This window comes from Aulonocara stuartgranti, assembly GCF_965226115.1.
Source record: "Aulonocara stuartgranti genome assembly, chromosome: 3".
NCBI lineage: Eukaryota > Metazoa > Chordata > Actinopteri > Cichliformes > Cichlidae > Aulonocara > Aulonocara stuartgranti.
The window spans coordinates 79,203,455-79,227,372 of record NC_138941.1 but is presented as its reverse complement, the minus strand read 5'-3'; the positions used below and the strand labels follow the sequence as shown (position 1 = coordinate 79,227,372).

The following is a 23,918-nucleotide window of genomic DNA, read 5'->3' as shown; positions in this document are numbered from 1 at the left end:
AGTAACTAATTACTGATTACTTCCCCCAAAAAGTAATCCCGTTACTTTACTGATTACTTATTTTCAAAAGTAATTAATTACTTATTTACTTTTTAAAAACACGATTTACAACCTGAAGAGGTGATAAAGCGATAGATCTTTCAGCCCAATTCTACTTTTTCTACATAATCCATCATACAAAATGTAATCAAATGGAAAAGTCTCTTTTTTCCAATCCTCCCCTGATTGGGGAGGGTTGGAGCCCTTCTCTATAAAGGGGAGAGGAAACAGGAAGTGGGGGTTGTTGTTTTTTTAGTAGGACACTGGTGCAGCAGTGAAGCCTCGAAGATCCAGGACGAAGTGTGCACATTTTAACGGTAAAGATTTTTAACCTGGCTTTGCTTTTAAAATAATCTGAGGATGTTGGAGGGAGTGCTGGGAGGCAGAAAAAACCACTGGACTGGAGACTCTCTGTGCCCCTGAAAAGGAAACTGGACCAGTTTTGGGGAAGTTCCAGCTCCCAGGATGTGATGTGGAGACCCAGCCTCGAACAAAGTCAGGCCTGAAAAGGTGGGTGGCAAGCCTTTTTGAGGAAGCTGCAGGATTGATACGTTTTGGCTGCTTGTTCTTCCAAGTGACCACCTTTCCCCTGTTTGTAACCAGGCTAACAACCCTGACCGCGGTGGCCTTGGATTCCTGGCCAGAGTTGTCTTCAGCCAGTAGTTTGACCCAGAGAAAGAACAAATAAATCTTGTGCACCCCATTGCAGTGCGTGTGGTGGTTGGTTACTGGTCGATATTAGAGCTACTTTCGATTGCACTATATGTGTACTGTATCACATAACCTCTCTTCTACAAAAATATTTACATCGTATAGAACGGAAAATAAAAAAGCCTGGAATTATTTGCTCTCTACATATATGTGCATCAAATGACTACATTAAAATAATTCCATTACACAATTTGATCTCCTGATCTTGATATTCCTGAGTCCACACTTGTTTATAACATGCACATTTAGTTTAAAGGATCTCATCTGTATCACAGACGTGTGTGGACGCGGAGCGTTTTCAAATCTGTGCTACTGTGGATGTAGTCTAAAGCTATTCCAGCGTGCAGCAAAGCGAGTGAAATATGCAACTTCATCTTATCCTGCACATCTTTTCTGCGAGACCTGTTGCAGTATTGATGGTCTTGTTGTGAAGGGTCCTCCCACTGTGTGTGGACTGAGTGCAGATGTGGCTCAGGGGTTGTGTGGAGATGCTGGACTGGTCTAAGATGACGAAGCTTCCACTGCACATTCTGAATAACACAAATATATCATCAGATGTGCACTCAAATAAAATGTTAGCATAAGAGAAAGTGTAAAGTGTCACTTGGCTTATTACATATTTAAGGAACATTTCTTATTCCACTCTGTCACACACCTGCAAATTCAGAAACCTCAGCATCGAATGTCCCCCCCAAAATTTGTCAGTTTTAATTTGTTGTGATTAGTTTTTAGTTTTCATTCTAAAACGAAAACAATTACAAATTTTGGTGCGTTTGCAAAGGTTGCATTAATGTTTTTACTTTACATCAAGACTAAATAAAGCTCTGTGGGCTTTTTATCGATACAATAAAAGGAGGAAACAAACTCTCTTCGGAGGGTATTTGAGTCTTAAACTTGAATCGTTTCTCGCAGCAGCAGGAATCAGTCTGCCAGCTAGTTTCCAACACAATGAGGCCATTGTAATGGGAGACACTGAACAGACGACCCTGGTGTTTCACTGGGATGCTCTCTGCACATTGCAGTGTGTTTCTTAAACTCACTTCATATCAAGCTCATTGGGTGTGTTGCAGGTTATTGTTAATTTTCCATAGCAGGAAATAAACTGGTCCCTTAATGGTTTCAACGTGAAATATTCAAACACAAATATCTGGTCCACTGTTTGTGTGACTGAAGTTCCTCTGTGTGCATGTGGAGACATGTGATGTTAAATCAGAACATGAACAGGTTACAGGTGACATGAAGAACATTTGTCAGCCTCATCAGCTTCCTCTCTCTCAGCCCTGCAGGATTTTTAGCCTCCCATCTCCCTGCATCACTTCTTCTTTCTGTGGTTTCCTGCTGATCTGAGGACAGCTTATTGTAACTGAGTTTCGGCTCTGCGGGCTCTCCTGGTTCCTCTTCAGACTGCGACAGACGTCAGGGATTAAACACGATCATATTTAACATCAGTTTAACAGGGAATCATGGCTGAGTTCATCACACACGTCTTTAAAACACTTCTGTTGGATCCATGAAGGGCTGTGAGGTCACTAACAAACACATCTGTGGTTCCTCCACACTGACCTCACACCTCCCAGCTCCTGATTGGCCACTTCAGTCACATGTCAGAGTAAAGGCCCTGTCTCTCAGCCCTGTGTCTCCATCTAGCTGTTTATTATAAATAAAATGTGTTTATGTGGCACTTACCACAGATAAAAATCACAAAGTGCTTCACAATAATACCACAATAAAGCCTCAGTGCCTGAGAAGCCAACAGTGGGACCAACAGTGACCTCTGACCTGCAGACCTGAATGCTCGGGAACAAGCACAAGGTATCCACAGGTCAGAGACACACTGATGGCTCAGTGTTTATAATTTCATTATTATTATCCTTTGTTTAATATTACAGCTATAATAACAGCAAAGTGTCTGTATTACATTTACAATAAAGTCTGAATAAATGAAATAATAAAAAATGAATCCACAGATACACAGTTCATTATTTAAGCACAGAAGTCTTCGTTTTAATGACTCCCGCAGATATGACAGATTCTCATGTGTTGATGTAAATGGAGAGTCCTCTTCACACACTGAGGTTACACCTCGTTCCAAATGATTATGTAAATTGTATTTAGGTGTTACACAGATTACATATGTTGTTTTTCAGTTAAACCCGTGGATGGCATTGTGTCTCAGGACTCTCTGGGTCACTGACATCAGTCTCAGGCCCCTGTGATCATTAGTTTGCCAGCTCAGCCCAATTAAAGGATAAACTACTAATAAGGATGTTCCACATTATTAAGCAGGCCACCATTTTCAAGCAACATGGGAAAGAAAATTATCTCTCTGCTGCTGAAAAGCATGAAATAATTGGATGCTTTGGACAAGGAATGAAAACCTTGTCCAAGTGTGATCACCATAATGTTAAGAGATTTGTGGCTGAGTCCGAGCACACACGGGTTCGTCCAGATAAAGGCACTGTTGTGGATAGGCGTAGCTTTGGGTCACGTGGTGTCGGTAATAGTGATAGTGATTGCTATATCACCTGTTCACGGCCCGAGGGAATTTTTGTGAATGAGTGGGTGATGGGGGAGGTCGACTTTTGCTGACCGCTCAAGCTTGGAATGTTCTGATCAGTGTTTTTCTGGATTTTAAGGATTTGATAACAAATAAAGGAGTTTTAACTTGGAACTTTGACTTACGTTTTAAACGCGTCAACATTATTCCCCTATTCAGCTGCTCGGCGACTCAAAGGCTTGACAGTCGCCAATATTTGTCAGCAAAAATGTGCGACGGCAATGGAGCGTCCCGCAATCAGCGCTGAATAAACGCCGACGCGAGCCCACACACCGCCGCCACTACACCCGTAAAATCGGCTAGTCTGACAGATAAGGAGAAGACGGTGGTATGTAAACTGTGTTTTTGTGCTGGTGTTGTTTGTTTGAACGCAGTTTGGATTCTGACCACATGAAGATGTTGTTGTGACACGCCCACCGCTACGTTTGGTTTGGTGTGTGTGTGTGTGTGTGTGTTGCCTTTGTTTTGGATTTTGGCATGCTGCTTATGTTGAATGCTTAAAATGAGTGGATCACAGGCTGCATCTGTTGGTGGAAAAACTGAAAAGGATAAAAGATTAATTTCCCTCACTGAGAAAGCTCTTGCAAACAAAATCGAAACCATCCAAACAGATCGGAAAAGGCATGTAAACAAAATGAAAAGTGTTATTATGTCTCTTAAAGAGCTAATGAAAGATGATAAAAATCATTCACAAGTTAAATCACAGTTTGAGTTAACACACCTGTTTAAGGATGCCAGTGCATTGCATGAATCTCTGCTTTCTCTAATCTCATTTGATGAGATTAAAACCCTTTCTGATTCTGATTCTGATTCTGATTTGATGAGAAAGAAACAAAATACATGGTTCTCAAGCATCTCTAAATACAATAAAGGGTTTATGGAGGATGTTAACATATGGCTTTCTGAAACTGATAAACGTTCGGGGAGGCCATCACCTCACAAAGCAGAGCCACAGGAAACTTCCCTGGGAGGAGAAGTGGAGGTGCGAGAGCACACTGGAAAAGAACCTCAGTCACCTCTTAATCCTCAGAATGATGTTAATGATGACGTGTTGCCATCCGACAGTGTGTCAAATCAAGGCAGTAGGTCAAGATTATAACAAGCATTCAAAAGCATTTAAGATTATTGATTTAACTCAACAGTTTAAAGTGGTTATAACTGCACCTGTAATAAAGGCTATATTGCAATGATATTGCATTCAGATGTTTAAACATCTGAATGCAATATCAATATTAATTATTAATGCAATGATGATGATGATTATTAACAATAGCAGAAAAATATTTCTCTAATCCCCACATCAGTCAGACAACTACAGCTCATTCAGAGCTCTGCTGCTCGAGTCCTCACTAAGACCAAAACAGTGGACCACATCAGTCCAGCTCTGAGGTCTTTACACTGGCTGCCTGTCCGTCAGAGGATAGACTTTAAAGTTCTGATGCTGGCCTATAAAGCTCTGAATGGTTTAGGACCAAAATACATCAGTGACCTCCTGACCCAGTATGAACCTTCCAGATCCCTCAGGTCATCTGGATCCGGTCTTTTATCAGTTCCCAGAGTCAGAACCAGACACGGAGAAGCTGCATTCAGCTTTTATGCTCCTTATATCTGGAACAAACTCCCAGAAAGCCTCAGATCAGCTGAAACACTCAGTTTATTTAAATCCAGGTTGAAGACTCACCTGTTCTCAGCTGCATTTGAATAAAGCACCAAATCTGCACTGTAACAGAACTACTGATTGTATCTACTGTTCCTTTTTTTCAATTTTAAATCATGCTTTTTATTTGTTTTTATTTTTTAATGTCTCTGTAAAGCACTTTGAATCACCTTGTTGTTGAATTGTGCTATATAGATAAACTTGCCCTGTCTACTTTCAGTAGAAAATCGTATGTGCTGTGTTCAATGCTGTGGAAAAACGGGAAATAGAAAATCGTGATTGGTCAGAATTAGCCTGTGATAACTTGATAAAGGTGGGCTTTTACTTTAGTTTATTTAAATATTTAGTTTTGAATTTATCTGCATTGAAACTGAACATAATTTTTCTCACAGGCAGTGTTTTTTTAAGGTAGTCGTTGGAGAGGGAGGTTGGCTCTGGCCCCTCAGGCCCACCCACAAACGCCTCTCTGGGTGGTTCCTTCCCTCTTCCTGAATTTCCTGGAGTGGGAGTGGGAGTAAGTGGAGCTTGTTGTTGGTGTCTCTTTGTGAAGAAACTGTAAGTTTGCTTTGTTTCCTCCTTTAACAGTTTGTCATTAGCAACTTTACTGTTTGTTCAGCTCGTGTTTGATTTCTTCACACAACAAACTGTGTTTGTATTTCCGGTCTCTCCATTAAAGTCAGTGTGTAATGTTTTCCTGGCTAACATCAGCTGTGTGCAGCTTAGTTCCAGCGGTATTAACAGCCCTAATGCCGCATAACTGCCGTCATCAAGCAAAAAGTAATGTCTTCGTGTTCTTCTATACATTTGTATCGCTACGTAAAGTGCCATAAAACTCGGTACGCTTCAGCTGCCCGCCATTTTTTCGAAAAACAAAAAAAATCCCCGGCCCGCTATGAATCCCGTGATAGGATGTGCCAAGAAGTATACACTCCACCCATGCTTCAAATCCGGGTGCAAGGAGAAGGCGTTTGAAGCAGCGTTAACTGTTACGTAGCTAGCAGAGCAGCTAGCAGTCAGAGTATGAACTCTGTAAGCAGTCAGCTCGGTCCTGGACATTGTTACTGACATAAAGCTGCTCTCTGCAGCCATGTTTGACCCGCTGCTTTGTAGGACTACAGTAATGGAGGATTTGGAGGCTGAACTCGATTCTGTGACACTTTTTGTAGTGAACTGATGAAAGCTGTGTCTCAGATGGATGTTAGTCCAACACATCAGACACGACCTCTGCAGCTCTCATGTGCACATGAATGATTTGTGTTTCCTCTGCAGGTAGAAAGTGTGTGTGAGCTGAGCAGCATGGATCAGTGTGAGGACAGAGAGGAGGGAGTCCCTCCCTCTAAAAGCACTCTGTGTGGGGAACATGAGAGCCAGACCAAAGCTCAGAGGTGAGATGACCATCTCTAACTGTCCATGACTCTTCTCCATGTCACAGCTCAGCACTCACATCACTGCTCCATCATTATTCACAGGAACCAACCTGGACCTCCACCCAGCTCTGTGTCCTGTAAGAGTGACGTGTTGATGGATGTCATTAATATATTTGAACAAATAGTTATCTGACAAAATTACATTAAGTTCTTTATGAAAATGTATAAAATTTTATCCGTTTTTACAGTTCATATGTGAAGATATGGAGAAGTACGAGGGCCACATTAACAACAAATTGTGATTGATCATTTTGAGATTGAAGTCAAAATGTGGAAATTACATTTTTTTAGTTTGAGACAAACTGCCATGGCTCCTATCCGGTCGTTAAGTGATGACACGACGAATCCTACTTCCGGGTCTAAAGTAGTCTGCGTTTAATATGGCTTTTTTAAAACCTTAGGATGTAGCTACAGCCCAGCCCATGCAGCAGTATATGAATGACTAACCTCGTATTGTGGATGGATTATCTCAGTAGTTCTCCTGGTTGAAGTTTGGTCCTTTTACAGCATCCTGCCATGCGATTACATTTGTTCCTGACCACCGAGAACACTCACGTTAACTTTTATCGAGTGGGAAAAAAGTTAGCTTGTTTATATTATGCTAACATAGCTGTGTCGCTAGCGGTCACGTAGCACATCATTATATAGCAGCTAGCCAAACTTCAGTAACCCTACAAACGTCACTGCTGTTTAGTTTTCTGTCTTCATTTATGCTGGAAGTGATAGCAGAGCTGTACGTTTTAATTTGTTTCCAAAACCCCGCAGTCAGGACATGCTATATTGTATTTAGATAGAAGCTAGCGAGCTAACTCCCTGCTAACTTCTAACTCCGTTAAATGTCATAAATTCCGTTTTCATGGATGCCTGGATGTTAAACTCAATTGTTACACCTGGTAGAGCAGAACGCTGATCATTTTATTAAAGATGAAAGACTTTAGACAGTTTTTCAACTCTCAGTAATGCCACAGTGATCGTTTGATATATGGACCTGCAGCGGAGTTTAGACCCAGACACGGCTAGTGACGTCAGACTGAACAACCGGATAGTCTATAAAATGATTTTGTGTAGATGAGTTGGTGAAATCATTCTTCAAACTTGCAAACTTGAAATGTATATATGTATTACTCGATGGCTGATTAATTTGTTTCACTTATCTACACATTTAGTTGTAGAGGTTATATGAGCTGTGGTAGTTGTTTGGTTTGTAACAAATGTAATCTCCACATATTGACTTTTTTTCTCAAAGTGGGCACTATTTATTTATTTTTTCTTTTTTTCATCATACAGTGAAGCTTTATGATGAGGCTTTATTGAAAATTTGAGTTTTTATTTTTAGGATCCATCAGAGGCTCAACCCTGAATCTGAACTCAGCTGTGTGTCCTTAAAAAGTCACTGGTCAGCAGATCGTCCCATTAATTTTAAAGTCCAGCAGGCGTCTGCTGCAGAGAGGTGAGCTGTTAGTAACATGAACTCTTTGATATCAGTTTGGTGTCTGATTTAAATGAACTGTTTGATATTGTTTCCTGGTCTGACCTGCTTGGTCAAAGTTCAGCAATCAGAATACAAGGGCAGCTCTGTGAATTAGTCTAAATATTAGACACAGTGAAGAAAGCATTCAACTTTTATTTAATTTTTAAAGAATATAAAATTAATTCCTTTTTGGTTAACAGCTGCTAGTCTGTCCAGCAGCTTCTAAAGACTAAAAAGTGTCTTTAATGTTTCATTTCATGCTGATCTTGCTCTTTGTCCACAGGATCCATGAAAGATTACACTCACCTGAACCTGATCTCAGTGGTATGTCCTTTAAGCGTCATCGGTCTATGGATCCACCATTAAACTTTAAAAAATGGGGGATTTCAAAGACAAAGTGAGTGAACATCGGTATAATTTATAATTAGATTAGGCACTTCCAAACATCTAGCAGATGACTTTGGTGTGTTTGTCACTTCCCGTTCCCCCCCTGTCCTCAATTTCTGAGTCATTTGAGGAGTTTCAGTATCTCCAGTATTTGTTCAACACAGCAGAAAAGGCAGATTGCATGTACTATAATTGAGGAACCAAACAAAATAAGTGAGGAAATTAACATGTTCTATAGTAATCTGTATAAATCAAAAACTGAAAAAGAAAATGCAGATATCTTTTTTGATATGATTAAAGACCAGGTAAGAAAATTGGAAGAGGATGATAAAACATGGTTAGAAGAAGATTTGAATATATCCGAATTAGATACAGCTCTAAAACAAATGAAAGATGGAAAATCGCCTGGAATTGATGGTCTAACGATTGAATTTTATAAAACCTTTTGGCAAGACATTAAAGATTTGTTATTTAATGGCTTTTTGGATTGTTTAAAAAATGAAGAACTATCCCCAACAACGAAAACAGGATTAATAACCTTATTACCCAAACCAAACAAAGATTTACAAATGCTAGACAATTGGAGACCCATAACACTTTTATGTAACGACTACAAATTATTAGCCTTAGTATATGCAAATAGGCTTAAAAGCATCTTAACCAAATTGATTGATGAGTGCCAATCAGCGTTTATTAAAGGAAGGCAGATTCATAATAACATAAGATTAATATTAGATATGATTGACTATCGATCCTTTATTAATTCAGAAAGTTTAATACTATTTATTGACTTTTTTAAAGCATTTGATTCAATAGACCATAATTTTTTATTTAGATCTTTAGAACTTTTTGGATTTGGAAACAAATTTTGCAAAGTGATCAAACTGTTCTACAAGCAAATTTATAGTTATGTTTCGCTCAATCCAGGCATAACATCTAGGATAGACATATTCTGTGGAATTCGACAGGGTTGCCCAATTTCTCCAAAATTATTTATTCTTTGCACTCAATTAATGGCTTACCTCATTGTGAACCATTCAGACATCGAAGGAATAAACATTTTTGATATTGAACTGAAAATAAGTCAGTTTGCAGATGACACAGTAATATTTTTAAAGGATAAATCAATACTCGAGAAAGCATTGAATGTCATTTCAATTTTTTCTAAAGCTTCAGGCTTGTGTCTGAACCTGAAGAAGTGTGAACTTTTGCCACTTTATGATTGTTTGGAAAATAGCATGAGGACGATTCCAGTGAAAAATGAAGTTAAGTATCTAGGCATCTATTTAGACAAAGACATCAACACTAGAGAATCAAAAAACCTAAAAGACAAAATTGATGGCATGTCCAAAACACTAAATCATTGGTTGACGAGAGATATTACAATTTTTGGACGCAATCTATTATCCAAATCAGAGGGCGTCTCAAAGATGGTTTATCCAGCATACTCACTATACATTACCCCGAAAAGCATTAAAAAGATTAACTCTATAATCTATCAATTCATTTGGCACAATAAAACACATTACATTAAAAAATCACAACTTTTACGCTAAAGGTGGTATAAAGTCAATTGATTTTCAATCAATGGTTGGAGTTTTTAAAATAAACTGGATAAAAGCCTTCCTCTTGAAACCTGACTCCATATGGTTCCATATCCCAAAAAATATTTTCAAAAAGGTGGGAGGGTTGGATTTTCTCCTGAAATGTGGTTTTGATATATTGAAGTTGCCTGTGAAACTGTCAGAATATCATAAGCAGGTCTTGTCTTATTGGAAGATGGTGTTTGCCCATAACTTTTCACCACATTGCTCCACCTTGTGGAATAACAGGACAATTACAATTAATAAGAAGTCATTGTTTATTAAAGAGTGGTTTGAAAAAAACATAATCTTTATAACAGACTTACTTGATGAAAGGGGTCAGTTTCTCTCAGTGGGTGTTTTTAATACGAAGTTTAACATTCAGTGTTCCCTTAGAGAATATGACAAGGTTTGTAAGGCAATCCCCTTACCTCTGTTGAGTTTGATTCAAGGTTATTTGTATTACTCTAAGGCACAAATTAGTCTACCTTCTTTACATCTAAATCAGATTCCTTTGATGGATAAAAACTGTAATAATAAAACCATGAACAAGATATTTAAAAACAAATTATTTCACGACTTTAACAGTAACACAAAACTAAAAGGGAGTAATGTTAAAATAACGAACAAATATACGCACTTTTTAAAATGGCCTATCCCCCCCAAAGTCAAAGAAATGCAATTTAAAATAATTAATGGATATTACCCAGCAGCTGAAATGCTTAAAAAAAGGTTTGGGTTTGAGGTAGAGCCATGTGGATTTTGTTCACAAAATGCGGAAAGTATTGATCATTTGTTTTTTTCCTGCTCAGTAACAACTGACTTTTGGCAAGATCTAGTAGACTGGTTGAGTATAAGAATAGATGGGATGACCCCACTGACTCTAACACAAGTTTTATATAATAATGGTGATCCATCTAAGGAACTGTCCATGCTACACAAGGTGGTGATAATTATGGGCAAATACCACATACACAAATGTAAATGGCAAAGTAAAAGACCTTCCCTAACTGTATTGGAAATTGAATTAAAATCTTTTTTGTCATCTTTAGAATTACTGAGGGATTCATGTAAAGAGGCTGCTTTGATATGCGACAATGGGACTCAATCTCTATCCTTTTAATGATTGTGTTTTTGGTGTACTAAGTAAGCCACATGTATGTTAAAGTGTTCACAGAAAGGAAACTGTTATATGTCATAAGAATGGCCTTCATATATTTATGTATATGTATATGTGTTTTGTTTTTTTTTGGTTTGTTTGTTTGTTTGTTTTTTCTGTTCTTGCTTTTAGTTTTCTCCTATTTCGTTTGGTTTCTTATTCAACCTTTTCAAGATGTTGTTGCACTAATGTTGTCTCCCAACGAGAGATTGTAATATGTGCATAAATTTAATTAAAGTATGAAAAAAAAAATCTGTTGTCTTCCGGTATTTTCTCCGTAAGCGACCTTTCCTCGACCAATGAGATGAGCGGTAATCTGAATTGTCATACTCGAATTGTCATAAGTGTGCTGTCAGCTCATTGGTCACAAAGCAGGAGAGGGGCTGGGAATTATGTTTTCCAACAAAGCGTTAATTCCATAAACATTTATAGACTACTTTTGATTCTCACTGTATTACGGGACAAAGTGCGTCCCTTATTAGCTCAATACGGGACGATTACGTTTTTAAAGGGACGGTTGGCAACCCTAGCCGGAATTTTATATTCATGCTAGCGTTCACGGCGTTAACTACACATTTAAAGCGTCTAACAAAAACAGGCACAATGATGACAATAACTGAACTAAAATCACAATCAGAAACATCAGGTTGGCTAAATATACATTATATGTGTGTTTTACAGTGTTAGAAAGAAATGACACCCACCTCTCCCACAGGGGAATTGTAGAAAAGGGGCAAGGCCAAGGGGTACACTGTATTTATAGGGTTACACCAAGGAAGAAGAAGAACAATGAGGAGGGGCTCAGATAAGGAATATAACTACAGGCTTGGAGGTCCTAACAGTCAGGTATGAAGAACACATTTTGTGTAATTATAACAATGTGTAATTTATGACACAGCAATCTGTCTCTAATATTTAATGAAATGTGCTGAAGATGCTAATAATTAGTCAATTTTGTGTTAAACTAGTCTTTAATATGTTGTAAAAACTTTGAATCTCATGAAGATTTTCACATCAGTGTGCTTTATAATGTGCTAATAATGAAAATGACGCAGGGCCCTGAACACATCATGTGTTAACGCCTTCACTCAGAGCCTGCAGTGACCACAGAAAGTGTGCAGCTGATAAATGAGGGTCCACGTCCTCATGCAGACTGACAACAAGAACAGGGTTCATGAAGATAACAGAGGCAGCTTCAACAACGTCACATGTCATACAGCATCTGTAATCACAGCCTCAGAGGCCACAAAGCGAAGCAGACAGGTGCATCCAGGTGTAACCACCGGTAAAGTTCACATTTATCAGTGTTTACCTTTGTGTTTGTTCATGATTAGTGCAGTCGCCCTGTTAACTGAGCGTGCTCTCATCATTTTAATGCTGTGGTGCTTCAGTACAGACCAGTCATATAACACAGTGGTACAGGGAGACTCCTCTGTGTTTGTCTGACAGAAGAACATCAGCTTCATCCATCACAGACTCGAGGCTGGACCGCCTGACTTTAACAGGAATCTGTAGCCTCAGTGCTCCACACCAGCAGGTGGCGCCAACGCACCGGTATCACGCCCTTTCACCTCCGACAGCGAAGAAGAAGTGGTGGAGTAAAAGAAGAAGAAGGGAGCGCAGAGCTGGAGTTAGCAGGTGAGGAGTGTCCCGGTTCTGTACTCTCACTTGACGGTTCTGGTCGTGTTTGCGGTTTGGTCCGGTTCCCAGCAGCGCTCGGTTCCGGTTCTGGTTAGCTGCAGCTAGCTGCTCGTTAGCTCTCCGTGCTAACAGCTGCGTTAGCCTGTGTGCTGCTAGCTGTTAGCACCAGGCTGTCGTAAATAAGCTTCCATTATCGGACAGAGACGCCTGTCAGTCACACCTGAGCGTGGCGTGACTGCAGCCCGGTCACTGCACAGGTGAGAGCACCTGTCACACCTGCAGGCTGATGACGGCTGGCAGGGTCAGTGTGAGAGGCTGTTTGTTCTGGTCCTGATCAGGAGGTGGGTTCGTGTTGGTTCCTCAAGGTGCTTCTGATGTTGGGGTAGATCAGTGTGTCAGCCTCTATAATCCAGATGTTTGTCACATGTGGAGTCCAGCTGTAGAAGTGTGTGTGTCAGCGGGGAGCTGGTTCTGATTGGTCCAGGTGTTCTCCTCACAGTCACGTTAAGTGTGGAGGAGGCCTCGTGTTCATGTTGACTCCACCACAGCCTGAGGGCCCTGCAGGAGCCTCTGATGCAGACACGTGTGAACCTTTAACCCTGCGATGGTTCCTCGGAGGATCACGCTCAGTGGCTCAGGTGAAGGATCCACAACACCTGCTGCTCCTCCTCCATGTTTAGAGTAGGAAGCTGAATACAGATGTTTCCACACTGTGGAGCATCTGAAGTGCAGATGTTTGAAACACGCTTTCTTGTACTTTAGACAGAAAATGTCGAGCATCGATGTCGTCCTCACTATAACCTGTGACTCGCACACTGCCCCGCCATAAAGGAAATGCCTATACTGATGTGGTGTGCAGGTGTGGCTGCCTCCATTATGAAGACGAGAGTCCTCAAAAACACAGAGTTACAAAGAGTCCCTGACCTACGTGTTCCTGCTGAGGGACTGCAGGTGGAGCTCACAGCTAAAGCTGCTTCTTTGTTTTATCATCAGGGTGTCATCGAGGTCTGTTGCCATGGAGGACCATGCTGACGTTGCCATGGAGAACAAGACAGAGGTCCCAGCCTCCGACGCCCCGTCCTCTCCTGACAAAGAGCCGGCAAAGCCCGCTGCGCGTCAGCCACACCGCCGCACCTTAGGAAGAAGGGGCCAGAGAGCAAAGAGGCGGGGTCATATAGAGAAAAAGCGGGGTCAGAAATCGAAGAGGCGGGGCCAGGAGGACAAGAAGGAGGGCGTGACGGTGAAGAGGACGTGGAGCGGCGGGAAGCGCCGTTGGGACAAGAAGCATTACTGCGTGTTCTGCCGACGGCCACAGGTGAAGATCGCACGCCACCTGCTGAGGAAGCATGCCGACGAACAGGAAGTACTGGCTGCCAGCACCCTGCCGACAGGCTCCAAAGAACGCCACCTGCTGCTGGAGCACCTGCGCTGCCGAGGCAACTATCTACACAACATCGAGGTCAGTTTGTGTGTTTTACCGGTGTGTCAGCTACCGGTCAGTTTACCTGTTTCTTTCAGGTGCCTTTAGTTGTTACCTGTGCAACTAAATTAATGTACATTTGTCATGGCCATGGACTCCTGCCGTATCGAGGAGGAGAGATTCCAGAGTCTACGATGTCAGTTAATTAGGAACTGCCTTTTTCAGCTAAGAAATATCTCCAAACTGCAAACATTGTTTTCTAAATGTGAGTTAGACATGATTCTTCATGCTTCTATGTCTTCTCTCTTAGATCACTGTGAGTCTTTGTTTGAGCAAAAACAATCGTGACCGTCTCCAGCCAAGACACGTAAAAGAGCATTACGTTAGGGGTTCACATCAATTCTAGCTTGAATAACACGATATCGATTCGTTAAAATCCTGAATCGATTTTGGCCGAAACACATATTTGATCTGTTCTGACGGATCAGAACCAGTGAGATGTCGGCTTTCTCACGAACACGCCATCAGGTGAGAAAGCCGACAGCCCACTGATTGTGAGGCGCTGACGGGTGCGCGCTTTGTGTTTACGTCTTTTTTTGTGTTCGATTCTCAAGATGCAGTTTAAGTCAACTTTGGTTGGAGAGACAAAACCATCAAGAAAAGAAGATCCAAACTATGCTTCACATAAACATCGTCATGAATTCCCTCTTTGGGGACTTTGGCTGTTTTGCTGCCACCACGATAAAATCCCACTTCATGCACAGCTCTCTCTCTCTCTGTGTTGAAGAACAGTTTCCCATCTAAAAATCTGTTTTCTGCTTTATTCACTTGCTTATTACGCACAAGACTCATTTCTGCTGTTCAATACTGAAGAAATGTAAACTTCTTAAAATTCCAAAACCCCTGGCTGTGTCTGTAATCGTCTGTAACTTTGCTCTGCTGCACGTCAGCAGCATCAGGTAATGTTCACATGTTGATTCGTGACTTTCTTTCATTTTTGATCTACTGCAGAATATTTTTAACTGCTATAAAATCTCAGGCCAAGAAAGTCACCTTCATGTTCTTCTGTTTTATCCTCAGGTTCTTTGACACAAAGACATCTGCTGTGATAAAGTCTCACATATATTTTATAGATATAAAAATGGTTATGTACTGATAAACAATCAGAATTATAATTTTTCTGACTGTCTGAGGCAAAAAATCGAATCGTGGATCGAATCGATTCGGGACCTTGTGAATCAGAATCAAATTGATTCTAGAAATCAGTGATGACACCCAGCCCTACAGTACACCAGTGTCACACTCATTACACTGGCTACATCTTAGAATTCATTTTAAAACCTGCCCTTTACAGCTCTGAATCATGTCCTGTCCATATTACTGATCTTTTAGAGCCTCACACTCCCTCGCGCAGCCTCAACCTGTTGGTATGTTTGAACCTGAGGGGACAGATCTGAGCGGCGTCCCCCAGGTTGTGCAGTTCTCTGGATTGCCTGGATTGTATTTATTCTTTTAAACATCATCTTAAGACTAATTTGTTTAGACTAGCTGAGTATTTGATTGTGCTGTTTTATGTTTATCTGTTTTATATTATTCTGAAGCACTATGTGGTTTTTGTCCTGTGAAGAGTGCTATAAATCAATGAAGTAAGTAAACCAGGTGGTGGACAGCAGAGGGGGAGGGGCCCATCAGGCTGAAGGATCAGGGTTTGTTAGTCCGTGGTACCTCAGAGGCAGCCAACAGGTAGAGGCCAAATGAGACGTGGCTCAGGCTGAAGGTAAACCTCAGGTGTGGGAGCAGTTTGGAGAGGTTTGGACAAAGCGTGATTCAGGAGGAGAAAGCAGTGCTCCACCTGCACTGTGTGTAGTTTAGGTGGAGTGCTGCTGATCAGCTGAGGACAAAATCAGACAGTGGAAGGAAACTGTAACAGTATTTCATTCAGCATGAATAACTGTCTGACTGCATCATTTTCTCATCAGAGAAATGTAAAGTGTACCCAAAGTGTAAAAGCAACATTTCTGCGCCTCTGCTTCCTTACACCGCTGCATATTTGTTTCAGTCTGAGACACTCACTGCAGTCGTGACAAGGACCAAATCCACCTGAAAAGTAAAAGGATTTGGCCCTGTTCACAATGTCAGAGTTTTAAGGCTCAATCAATAGATTTCGAGACTGTTCACGTTGCTCTTTTTTAAAATTATTATTATTTTGCTAGCTATCAAACTCACAGGATAAATGATTGAAATGCAATAAAGCAACACTACTACAGCAGCAGTAATGTGAGTTACCTCCCTCAAGTGGAAGCTTTAAACGTTACAGCCCGATACAGGGGCGGATCTGCAGGGGCGGATCTGCAGGGGCGGATCTACAGGGGCGGATCTGCAGGGGTGGCGGCAGCGAGCGAGAGACAGGTTTTGAGATGTGGAAGATTTGTGATGCTTAGTGTGGAGTGTATAGTTAGCGTGTTGTGCAGTTGTTGTTGTGTGTCAGTGAGGGCACTAATGAATGTCACAAAGGCAGATTGCAGTGTAAAGACTGTCTCCACTGTCCACCTGCTGTGGTCGGGCCTGCAGGTTTTTCCCTGTGGTGGCTCCTCTGTCTGCTGGTGGACAGACACAATTTCTTTACTGACACAAATAATTATTGGGGCATCTTATTGTTAACTGGTTTTAGTTATAGTATTTTTCAGTAGTATTTTTAAGTGATTGTACAAAAAACAGCCTGCCAGATGCAGTGGGTGCATTTTTAGATAAATAGTTGTATATAACTTTGTTGTTTAAAATATAAGTTTTCAAAATGTGCAAGTTGTATTTGCAAGTTATGAAAATAATTTTATGGTTTTTACAGTTAAAAAGAAACTGCTACTAGGATTTTATGTTTTTGTGTGATTTCAGGTCAGTTGTGTTACTACAGTTTGTCAGTGAACACATATCTGTAAATTCAGACACGTGAGACTGAGCTGAAGAGAATGATACCAAACAAGGCAAAAAACATTTGAAGGTGAAACACAAGCTTTCTCTGAAAGGTGCCTCTCCTCTCCCTTGGAGATGGGGCCTCCTGGTGAGGTGTTCTGGGCATGTCCCATCAGAAGACCCAGGACACAGTGGGGAGATTATGGGTGGGAATGTCTTGGTGGTTCCCAGGGCCAACTGGAGGAAGTAGCCAGGGAGAGGGAGGTCTGGGCTTGCCCCCAAGACTCGGCCCCAGATAAGCAGAACAAAATGAATCAATGGATGTATTTATAGCAGGAAGTCACATAAACAGTTGCCTCAAGCTTTATAGTTTAACTTAAAGATGCTACAATAACACCTGTGTTTACCTGTCTGTTACCGGTGAGGTTTTCTGTTCCTTACAGGTACATTTACTCCGCCTCCCTGTGTGTCCTCAGGTGATCCGGCAGGGCACTGGTGAGATTGTGCCATGGCGTCAGCCCTCTGAGGATGTGGATGCGAGGAACTACCTGCCGTGCCCATTGTGTCTTGGATTTTTCCTTCGTGCTGACCTGTGGAAGCATCAGGTGTCGTGTCGCAAGAAGCTCGCCATCAACCCGTCCAAAGCCGAGGCGAACGCTGACCCCGCCAACGACGCCACCTCTGGTTCCACAAGTAAGTTGCCCTGTGATGTCACCAGAGAGGACATACCTGAGGATTCCCTTGGTGAGACTGCAGAGACCGGGACCAAACAGCTTATGACCTCTGACCCAAGTGTCGATCAGAACACGACCTCTGACCCCGCTGTGAACCGAGCCAGGAAACGGACCAGAGTGCAGGCAGCAGCGTCGCGGCTCCTGCCGATCTCCAGTGGAGCGTCTGAGAGCTGCAGTGAAATCCTGCATCGCATGAACCAAGATAATGTGTCTTACGAGGTCAGCTCACCTGTCTGTCTGTGCACCTAACACTATCTGCACTCTCTGACCTTTCTCTGTGGTAACTGGCTCCTCTCTGCCTCCAGGTGAAGTCTGATTGGCTGATCTGTAAGTATGGCAACAAGCTGATGGGGAACCAGGATAGTGGTCAGAGGAGGTACGACTACGTAAGCCAGAAGCTCCGGGAACTTGGCAGGTTGCTCCTGGCCGCTAAATCCCTTGACTCCGGCGTCCAGAGCCTGCAGGACCTGCTGGCCCCAGGTCGCCTCAGCCTGGCGCTGTCCGCGGCCAGGAAGGCAGCGGGAAACAGGTGGAGCCGCCCTCCTCTGGCGGTGAAAACAACACTAAAGACAGTCTGTGAGATTGCTATTGGAGAGAGCCTGCAGGACGGAGACTGGGAGGCTGCCGCCAAGACCACCGACTTCTACCACATGCTGGGCCGGGAGTGGGACAACCTGGGCCTGCAGAACCCAGATCCAGGTGAGACCACAGTCCAGCCCCTCCTGCTTAGTTTAGCATCTTCAGTAACGTCCAGTAATGTTTGGGTTAGGAAGAACCAGGATGTGACTGTAGTTTTGGATTTTCAGCTAGAGAAGTTTGGATCCCAAAGTTTGTGTTACTGACCCAGTTTTTCTCCTTTTCCAGCTGCTACAGATGGAGGAACTAAACCAAAGAAACGACCTGTCCAGATAAGACTGGACAACGACCTCAGACAAGAAGGTGAGTCCACACCTCGCCGCAGGTTTGGATCAGTTCCCGAACTTCTAACTTTATAGAACCAGTTGTTGGAGCTGTTTACCTATCTGTGCCCACCTTTGTTCACAGTTCTGTCAAAGAGCTCTAACAAACCAGTGACCTCTGCGATTCCACCTGAAGCCAGAATGCAAACATCTGTCTCAGGTGAGTCCACCTGGATTCATGTTACTACTTTGACTTTAGCAGATTAGTCTCATCGTGCTCCAATTCTGTTGGTTTTTCAGTCCCTGTGGCTCCCAGGAAGGTCCGACGGCGGCCGTGGTCCTCTGCAGAGAAGGAGGCCATCTGGAGGCAATTAGGAGTCCATGTTCTGGTCCAGTCCGTACCAGGTAAGGAGGTCTGTCAGCGCTGTCTGGACTTAGAACCAGTCCTCAGGGGGCGGCACTGGAAGGACATCAAGAACCAGGTTCACAACCAAATCCAGAGCCAAAAGAAGCAGCAGTTCCACGCTCAGATGGAACTCGAGAAGAACCAGGATCACCAAGACCAGCTCCAGAACCAGAAAAAGCCAGAGCAGCAGCAGTACCAGCCTCCAGTCGATGAACAGGGAAAAGACCACCGTCTGAACCAGAAGAAACCACCATACCAGTCCCAGATGGACCAACATGATCCGGATATTTCTCGGAATCAGAAGAGATCACAATACCACATCAGCATACACCACCAGGCCCAGGATAGCATCCAGAACCAGAAGAAACAACAGGAGCACGCCCAGCTGGATCACCAGGACTATCTACACAACCACAAGAAGCAGCTGTGTACCCCTAGAGTGGACCACCAGGACCACAGCCAGGTCCATAAGAAGCAGCTGTATCAGATGGACCAGCAGGCCCAGCCCCTGCAGACCCTGGACCAGGAAACGTCTCTTCTAACCATCACAACCTACAGACCTGATGGGTCAAATCGAGCTCCTGGACATTTGCTGCTTGAGCGGGAGCACAACATTACAACCTACCCAGTTCTGCACAGACCACCGGGACCTCACATGGACCAGCTGCTGCCCAGAATAGACTGGGCCGAGGATGCTCCAGCCCCGAACTATCCTATCAGCAGGCCACTGGGCAGGACCCTGCTACAGGATGTGCCCCCAGGAGGACCACCCTCTGACCCACAGTCGGGACATGTACACTTCTGACCAGTCCAGGTCTAGAGGACTTAATGATAGGTTGGCCCTTCTCAAAGGGTGCATATCAGATTTGGTAGTAAAAAGACCTGCTTTTATGATAACACATGTAAACCTTTCTTAGAAGGTCCTTGGATTTCCTGTGTGAAATTAGTATTTGCCTCCTACAGGACTATATACCCTATACTATATACCCCCCCCTCCCCCGTATGTTCTGGCAATTCCAATGGGTCTGGTTCTGATATGTCAGTCTGGTCAGGAGATGAACCTGGATCCTGGTTGAGGTGCTGTTAGATAGGTGAAACAGTTCAGCTGTGATGTACCGGAGTTATACCGACTACGTGCCAGTGCCTGATCTTATTATAAAAGGCGGGTACCAAAAACCAAAACCAGCACCTTAGTGGTCCAGTGTTGGCCTTTGATGTTACCTGTTCTGGGAGGAGCTCCTGCTGAAAGATCACAGATGGTAGGGTCAGTCGTCAGATACTGTCTTCCATAATCAGAATTTGCCCCAAATGTATCTTCATAGGAAGATTCATATGAAGCAGCCCACAGCTCTACGTCTTAAACCTGTAGAACGGTGGGCTGGTTCTCTGAAGACGCTGAGGCAGAACCAGCTCTGTGTGAAAGAGCAAATGAAGGGATCAAGGCCCTTTGCCCTCATTTAACCATAAAGGTGTTTAAAGTTCTCTGTATGTTTAGTGTATGGTTCTCCTCACACTCCTCTGTGTGATGAGCACTGGGGCACAACCCCTGACAGAGAGGCCAAACAGGTGGTTCTAAACGGTTCCTGCAGGTCCCTGGGAGTCCTGGTCTGTGGTGGTCCTGTGATGGTACCACTGCATCCTAAAAATAGCAAGTTGTCATGTCACAGGCTTATTCCAGAAAGGATGACATTCATTTTGACCTCAGTATTCTACACACAGTACTGAAGAAGCTTCTCGGATGAGAGGTGAAACGTCTTCAAGTAACTTAAAGAAGTCCAGACGCTTTTCTTTGCAAGCTCCTTTGACTACACACAGTACTCCAAATCAAAATTCTTAAATGTTTATTAAAATGTTTATTAAAACATTTAAGAGAAAAATATAACACATGCACAGGTATTCTCAGCCTTTGTTAAAATATGTTGTTCAAGCACTTTTTGTCCGCAGTTACAGAAGATCTAACGAAAATGTTTTTTCACTTCTAGTTTTCGTTAACGATAATGACCTTGGTGTTGGGAAGGTTACTTTTAAAACGTATTCCATTACAGATTACAGATTACATGCCCCAAAATGTATTTTGTAACATATTCCATTACGTAGCTCAATGAGAGTAACGTATTCGGAATACTTTGGATTACTTAATATATTATCATGCTTTTTACAACTATGTGAATGTACTATTGCTGTGTGATTTATTACTATTACTGAAGATCCACGGCTATTTACGGATGAGAAGTAAAAAAGAGCCGCTAGGTGCTAAAAAATAAAGCTTAGACTCAGACGTTAGAACAGGCTTCTCCCCGCAGCACGCTGTGTAATAAATACTCACAAAGAAAACGGCAGTCGTTACAACTTATGTCTAAAAATGCATCGTTTCACGCATCGTTAAAACACTCGACTCCGGGTAAAGGACGCGCAGCTGGAAACACTTCACGCAAGTCGAGCTGCCCGAGATTCACAGAATTTACAGAAAATGTTACATTTTTGTGATTTATATCCTTATCGGACGATAGAATTCTTATATCGGGATATGAGATTTTGGTCATATCACACATATCTGACTAATACGGCGGGGTCCCTGTCGGCTCGTAGCCAAAAAAATAGCTCTACTTTGTTGTGTGGGTCAACTTTTCTTGCGAGAGACAGAGAGAGGCGTTGAAAGGCTGCTCCAACGGAACTTATTGTTTCGGAGGAAAACACGAACACGGTGTACAGTCGAGTCTTAATAGCGTACTTACAACTGGGCTCGTCAGGCTCTCTTCTTGGCTGCAGTGGTTATTATTATATTTACATGCTTCCAGCTCCCGTTTTTGCTCGATGACAACTCGTACCTTCCCTTTTTCTCCCTCCTCGCTCACAGACACATAACGTGTATGGCAGTCCATTCTCCCAGCAGCACGGACTACACTGCCCATGATGCTACATTCTTTAGAGCTATGCTTGTAGCATTCTGCCTGTTAGCTTAGCACAACAACAACAACAACAAAAAGGCCTCTCTCACCCAGGAAACACACAGTCGCAGAGAGAGAGAGAGTGCATCGCCCTGTAACCATGGCAACCGTAACGCTGCCGCCTGGAACAACAGAGCGTAGCTGTCAAACAAAACCCAAACAGTCCTGACCCGCAACAAAATGAAACAGGAAAGTACCGCAGTGTAATCCATTTATTTCAACAAAGTAACTGTATTCTGAATACCACCTTTTTAAACGGTAACTGTAACGGAATACAGTTACTCATATTCGGTATTGTAAATACGTAACGGCGGTACATGTATGCCGTTACTCCCCAACACTGCAGAAGATGAACCTTCTCCCAAGCTCGATGTCCAGCACACTTTTGGACCAGGTTATGTCTCATTCGTCTTTTCCTTCAGAGAGTCCTTCACAGGCCTTTGGGCAAACTCCAGGCAGGCTGTCGTAGCTGGTTTCCTTTAGCACCTACTCGCCTGAGCCCGCCTCTGTTTGTGTCGTGCTCTATTACATTTGAGTTTCACCTCAATATGTGTGGGGTTGTCATGGGAACACAACCAACATCCCATGTGTCTATGTGCCACAAACACAATGGATGACATTGAGGCGATGGTATACCCGCTGCTTGGTCTGTGGGTGTTTGTCAGACTCGAGCACCATGATGTCAGTTTGTAGGTGACCCTTGTTGCCGAGTTTCAGAAATGCCAGGTTTCATCTAACTCGTGATTCATCTAATGACACCGCTGGCTGGCCAATCGGGGGCTTTTGATGTCACATTTTTAGACTGACTCTGCTCGGTTGGAAAGCCAGGCCAGCATTTGCTAAAAAAGTACCTGGTACCAGGTACTACTCCCTGATGGAAAACCCTAGAAACTAGGTTGAGCTCAGCCGAGTAGGTACTAGATGAGAGGCGCAGAAGATTGCCCAGATTGCAGACATTACTGACAGACGATCAGTGTGCACAGCTAAACAAACATGAGTGTCGGGGCTGTGAGTACTTGTGTCCATCTTATACTTTAACATGGACAGTCAGCTGACTGTGCAGAGGTGAAAATGAATGTCATGGAATAAAGCTGTAACGTGACAACACGAGGAACACTGAATGCTTCCAGGATGATGTGCAGAGATCATCTATGATGTTTCTGTGTCTCCTGCTCGTCTCCCTTTAATCTGTCTTCATCCACCCCTCAGTGTTCCTGCTGTCCTCTCAACGTCTTGATGTCCCTGCAGCTCCACTTTATCACCACTAGATGGCAGACTTCTCCCTGTTTCTGGTCCCTGTTAGAGGATAAGAACATGTTCCAGTCCAGACTGCAAGCTGCTGCTTTTTCCTCCACATGTCGCATTTCTGATGTCCTGTAGAGTCGCTGATCCACAGGTGATCGATCCACAGCTGTGTCCTGCAGGAGGAGCATCAGCTCAGACACTGAATGGCAGCAGGAGGCTCTGTGTGTGTTTAATGTGTAATAAAAGTGTCTGTAACTGTCCTGTGATGGAGCCCTGTCACGCTCGGTCCTTTTATTTCATTATATCTGTTTCAATAAACGCGTCCCCGCTCTGTGACGGTTCAGACTCGTGTTCTTCAGGAGCTGTAACTGTTAAGAGCTAAAGGTCCCACCTGCACAGGTTAGGATGGCGTGCGGAGCAGATGGAGACACAGAGGCTTTTATTTATGCACAGGAAACAGAGTTGTGTTATTCATTATGATGAGGATGATGATGGTGTGGCATTAAGAAACATGCAGAATAATCATGATAAGACCAAGTTTCCACAGAGACGAGGTCTGAGTTTGGACCTCAGCACGGCTGTGATAGAAGAAAGTTGGGTTTAAGTCACTGCAGCATAAACACATCATAAATAAACTGTGTTAATAAAGCAGAACACGAGGACCTGTCTGCTCTACTGTGAAGTCGATCTGCAGGTTCAAACACACCTGAGCTACTCCCAGAGA

At 43.0% G+C, this 23,918-nt stretch overlaps 2 protein-coding genes across 3 annotated transcripts; both read left to right on the top strand.

The window, feature by feature from the left end:
- Window positions 1–5,433: 5,433 nt before the first annotated feature.
- Window positions 5,434–11,203, top strand: LOC309693041 (uncharacterized protein). 2 transcript variants are annotated; one of them, XM_082512020.1, is made up of 5 exons: window positions 5,434–5,519; window positions 6,234–6,349; window positions 7,728–7,841; window positions 8,146–8,259; window positions 10,885–11,203. In XM_082512020.1, exons 2-5 carry the CDS (start codon window positions 6,261–6,263, stop codon window positions 10,904–10,906), a joined length of 339 nt encoding a protein of 112 aa, XP_082368146.1. In that variant the 5' UTR covers window positions 5,434–5,519; window positions 6,234–6,260; the 3' UTR covers window positions 10,907–11,203. The 2 variants fall into 2 exon arrangements, 1 of the variants encoding a protein (XP_082368146.1); XR_014272565.1 differs by lacking the exon at window positions 10,885–11,203 and adding an exon at window positions 6,434–6,468 and having other exon boundaries at window positions 5,435–5,519; window positions 8,146–9,762.
- Window positions 11,204–11,780: 577 nt separating this feature from the next.
- Window positions 11,781–23,527, top strand: LOC309703216 (uncharacterized protein; the record flags this gene model as incomplete). Its single annotated transcript, XM_082527928.1, has 9 exons — window positions 11,781–11,837; window positions 12,144–12,276; window positions 12,383–12,629; window positions 13,626–14,091; window positions 17,439–17,915; window positions 18,002–18,395; window positions 18,561–18,635; window positions 18,741–18,815; window positions 18,896–23,527. The coding sequence occupies 9 exons, from the start codon at window positions 11,781–11,783 to the stop codon at window positions 19,804–19,806; spliced, it is 2,835 nt and encodes a 944-aa protein (XP_082384054.1). The 3' UTR covers window positions 19,807–23,527.
- Window positions 23,528–23,918: the final 391 nt, after the last annotated feature.

Bases quoted from the DNA above. Each gene is read 5' to 3' on its own strand.
- LOC309693041 (XM_082512020.1), top strand. From the start codon at position 6,261: ATGGATCAGTGTGAGGACAGAGAGGAGGGAGTCCCTCCCTCTAAAAGC. The intron at 6,350-7,727 runs GTGAGATGACCA...TTTTATTTTTAG, and splicing joins AGCCAGACCAAAGCTCAGAG to GATCCATCAGAGGCTCAACC. The intron at 7,842-8,145 runs GTGAGCTGTTAG...CTTTGTCCACAG, and splicing joins CAGGCGTCTGCTGCAGAGAG to GATCCATGAAAGATTACACT.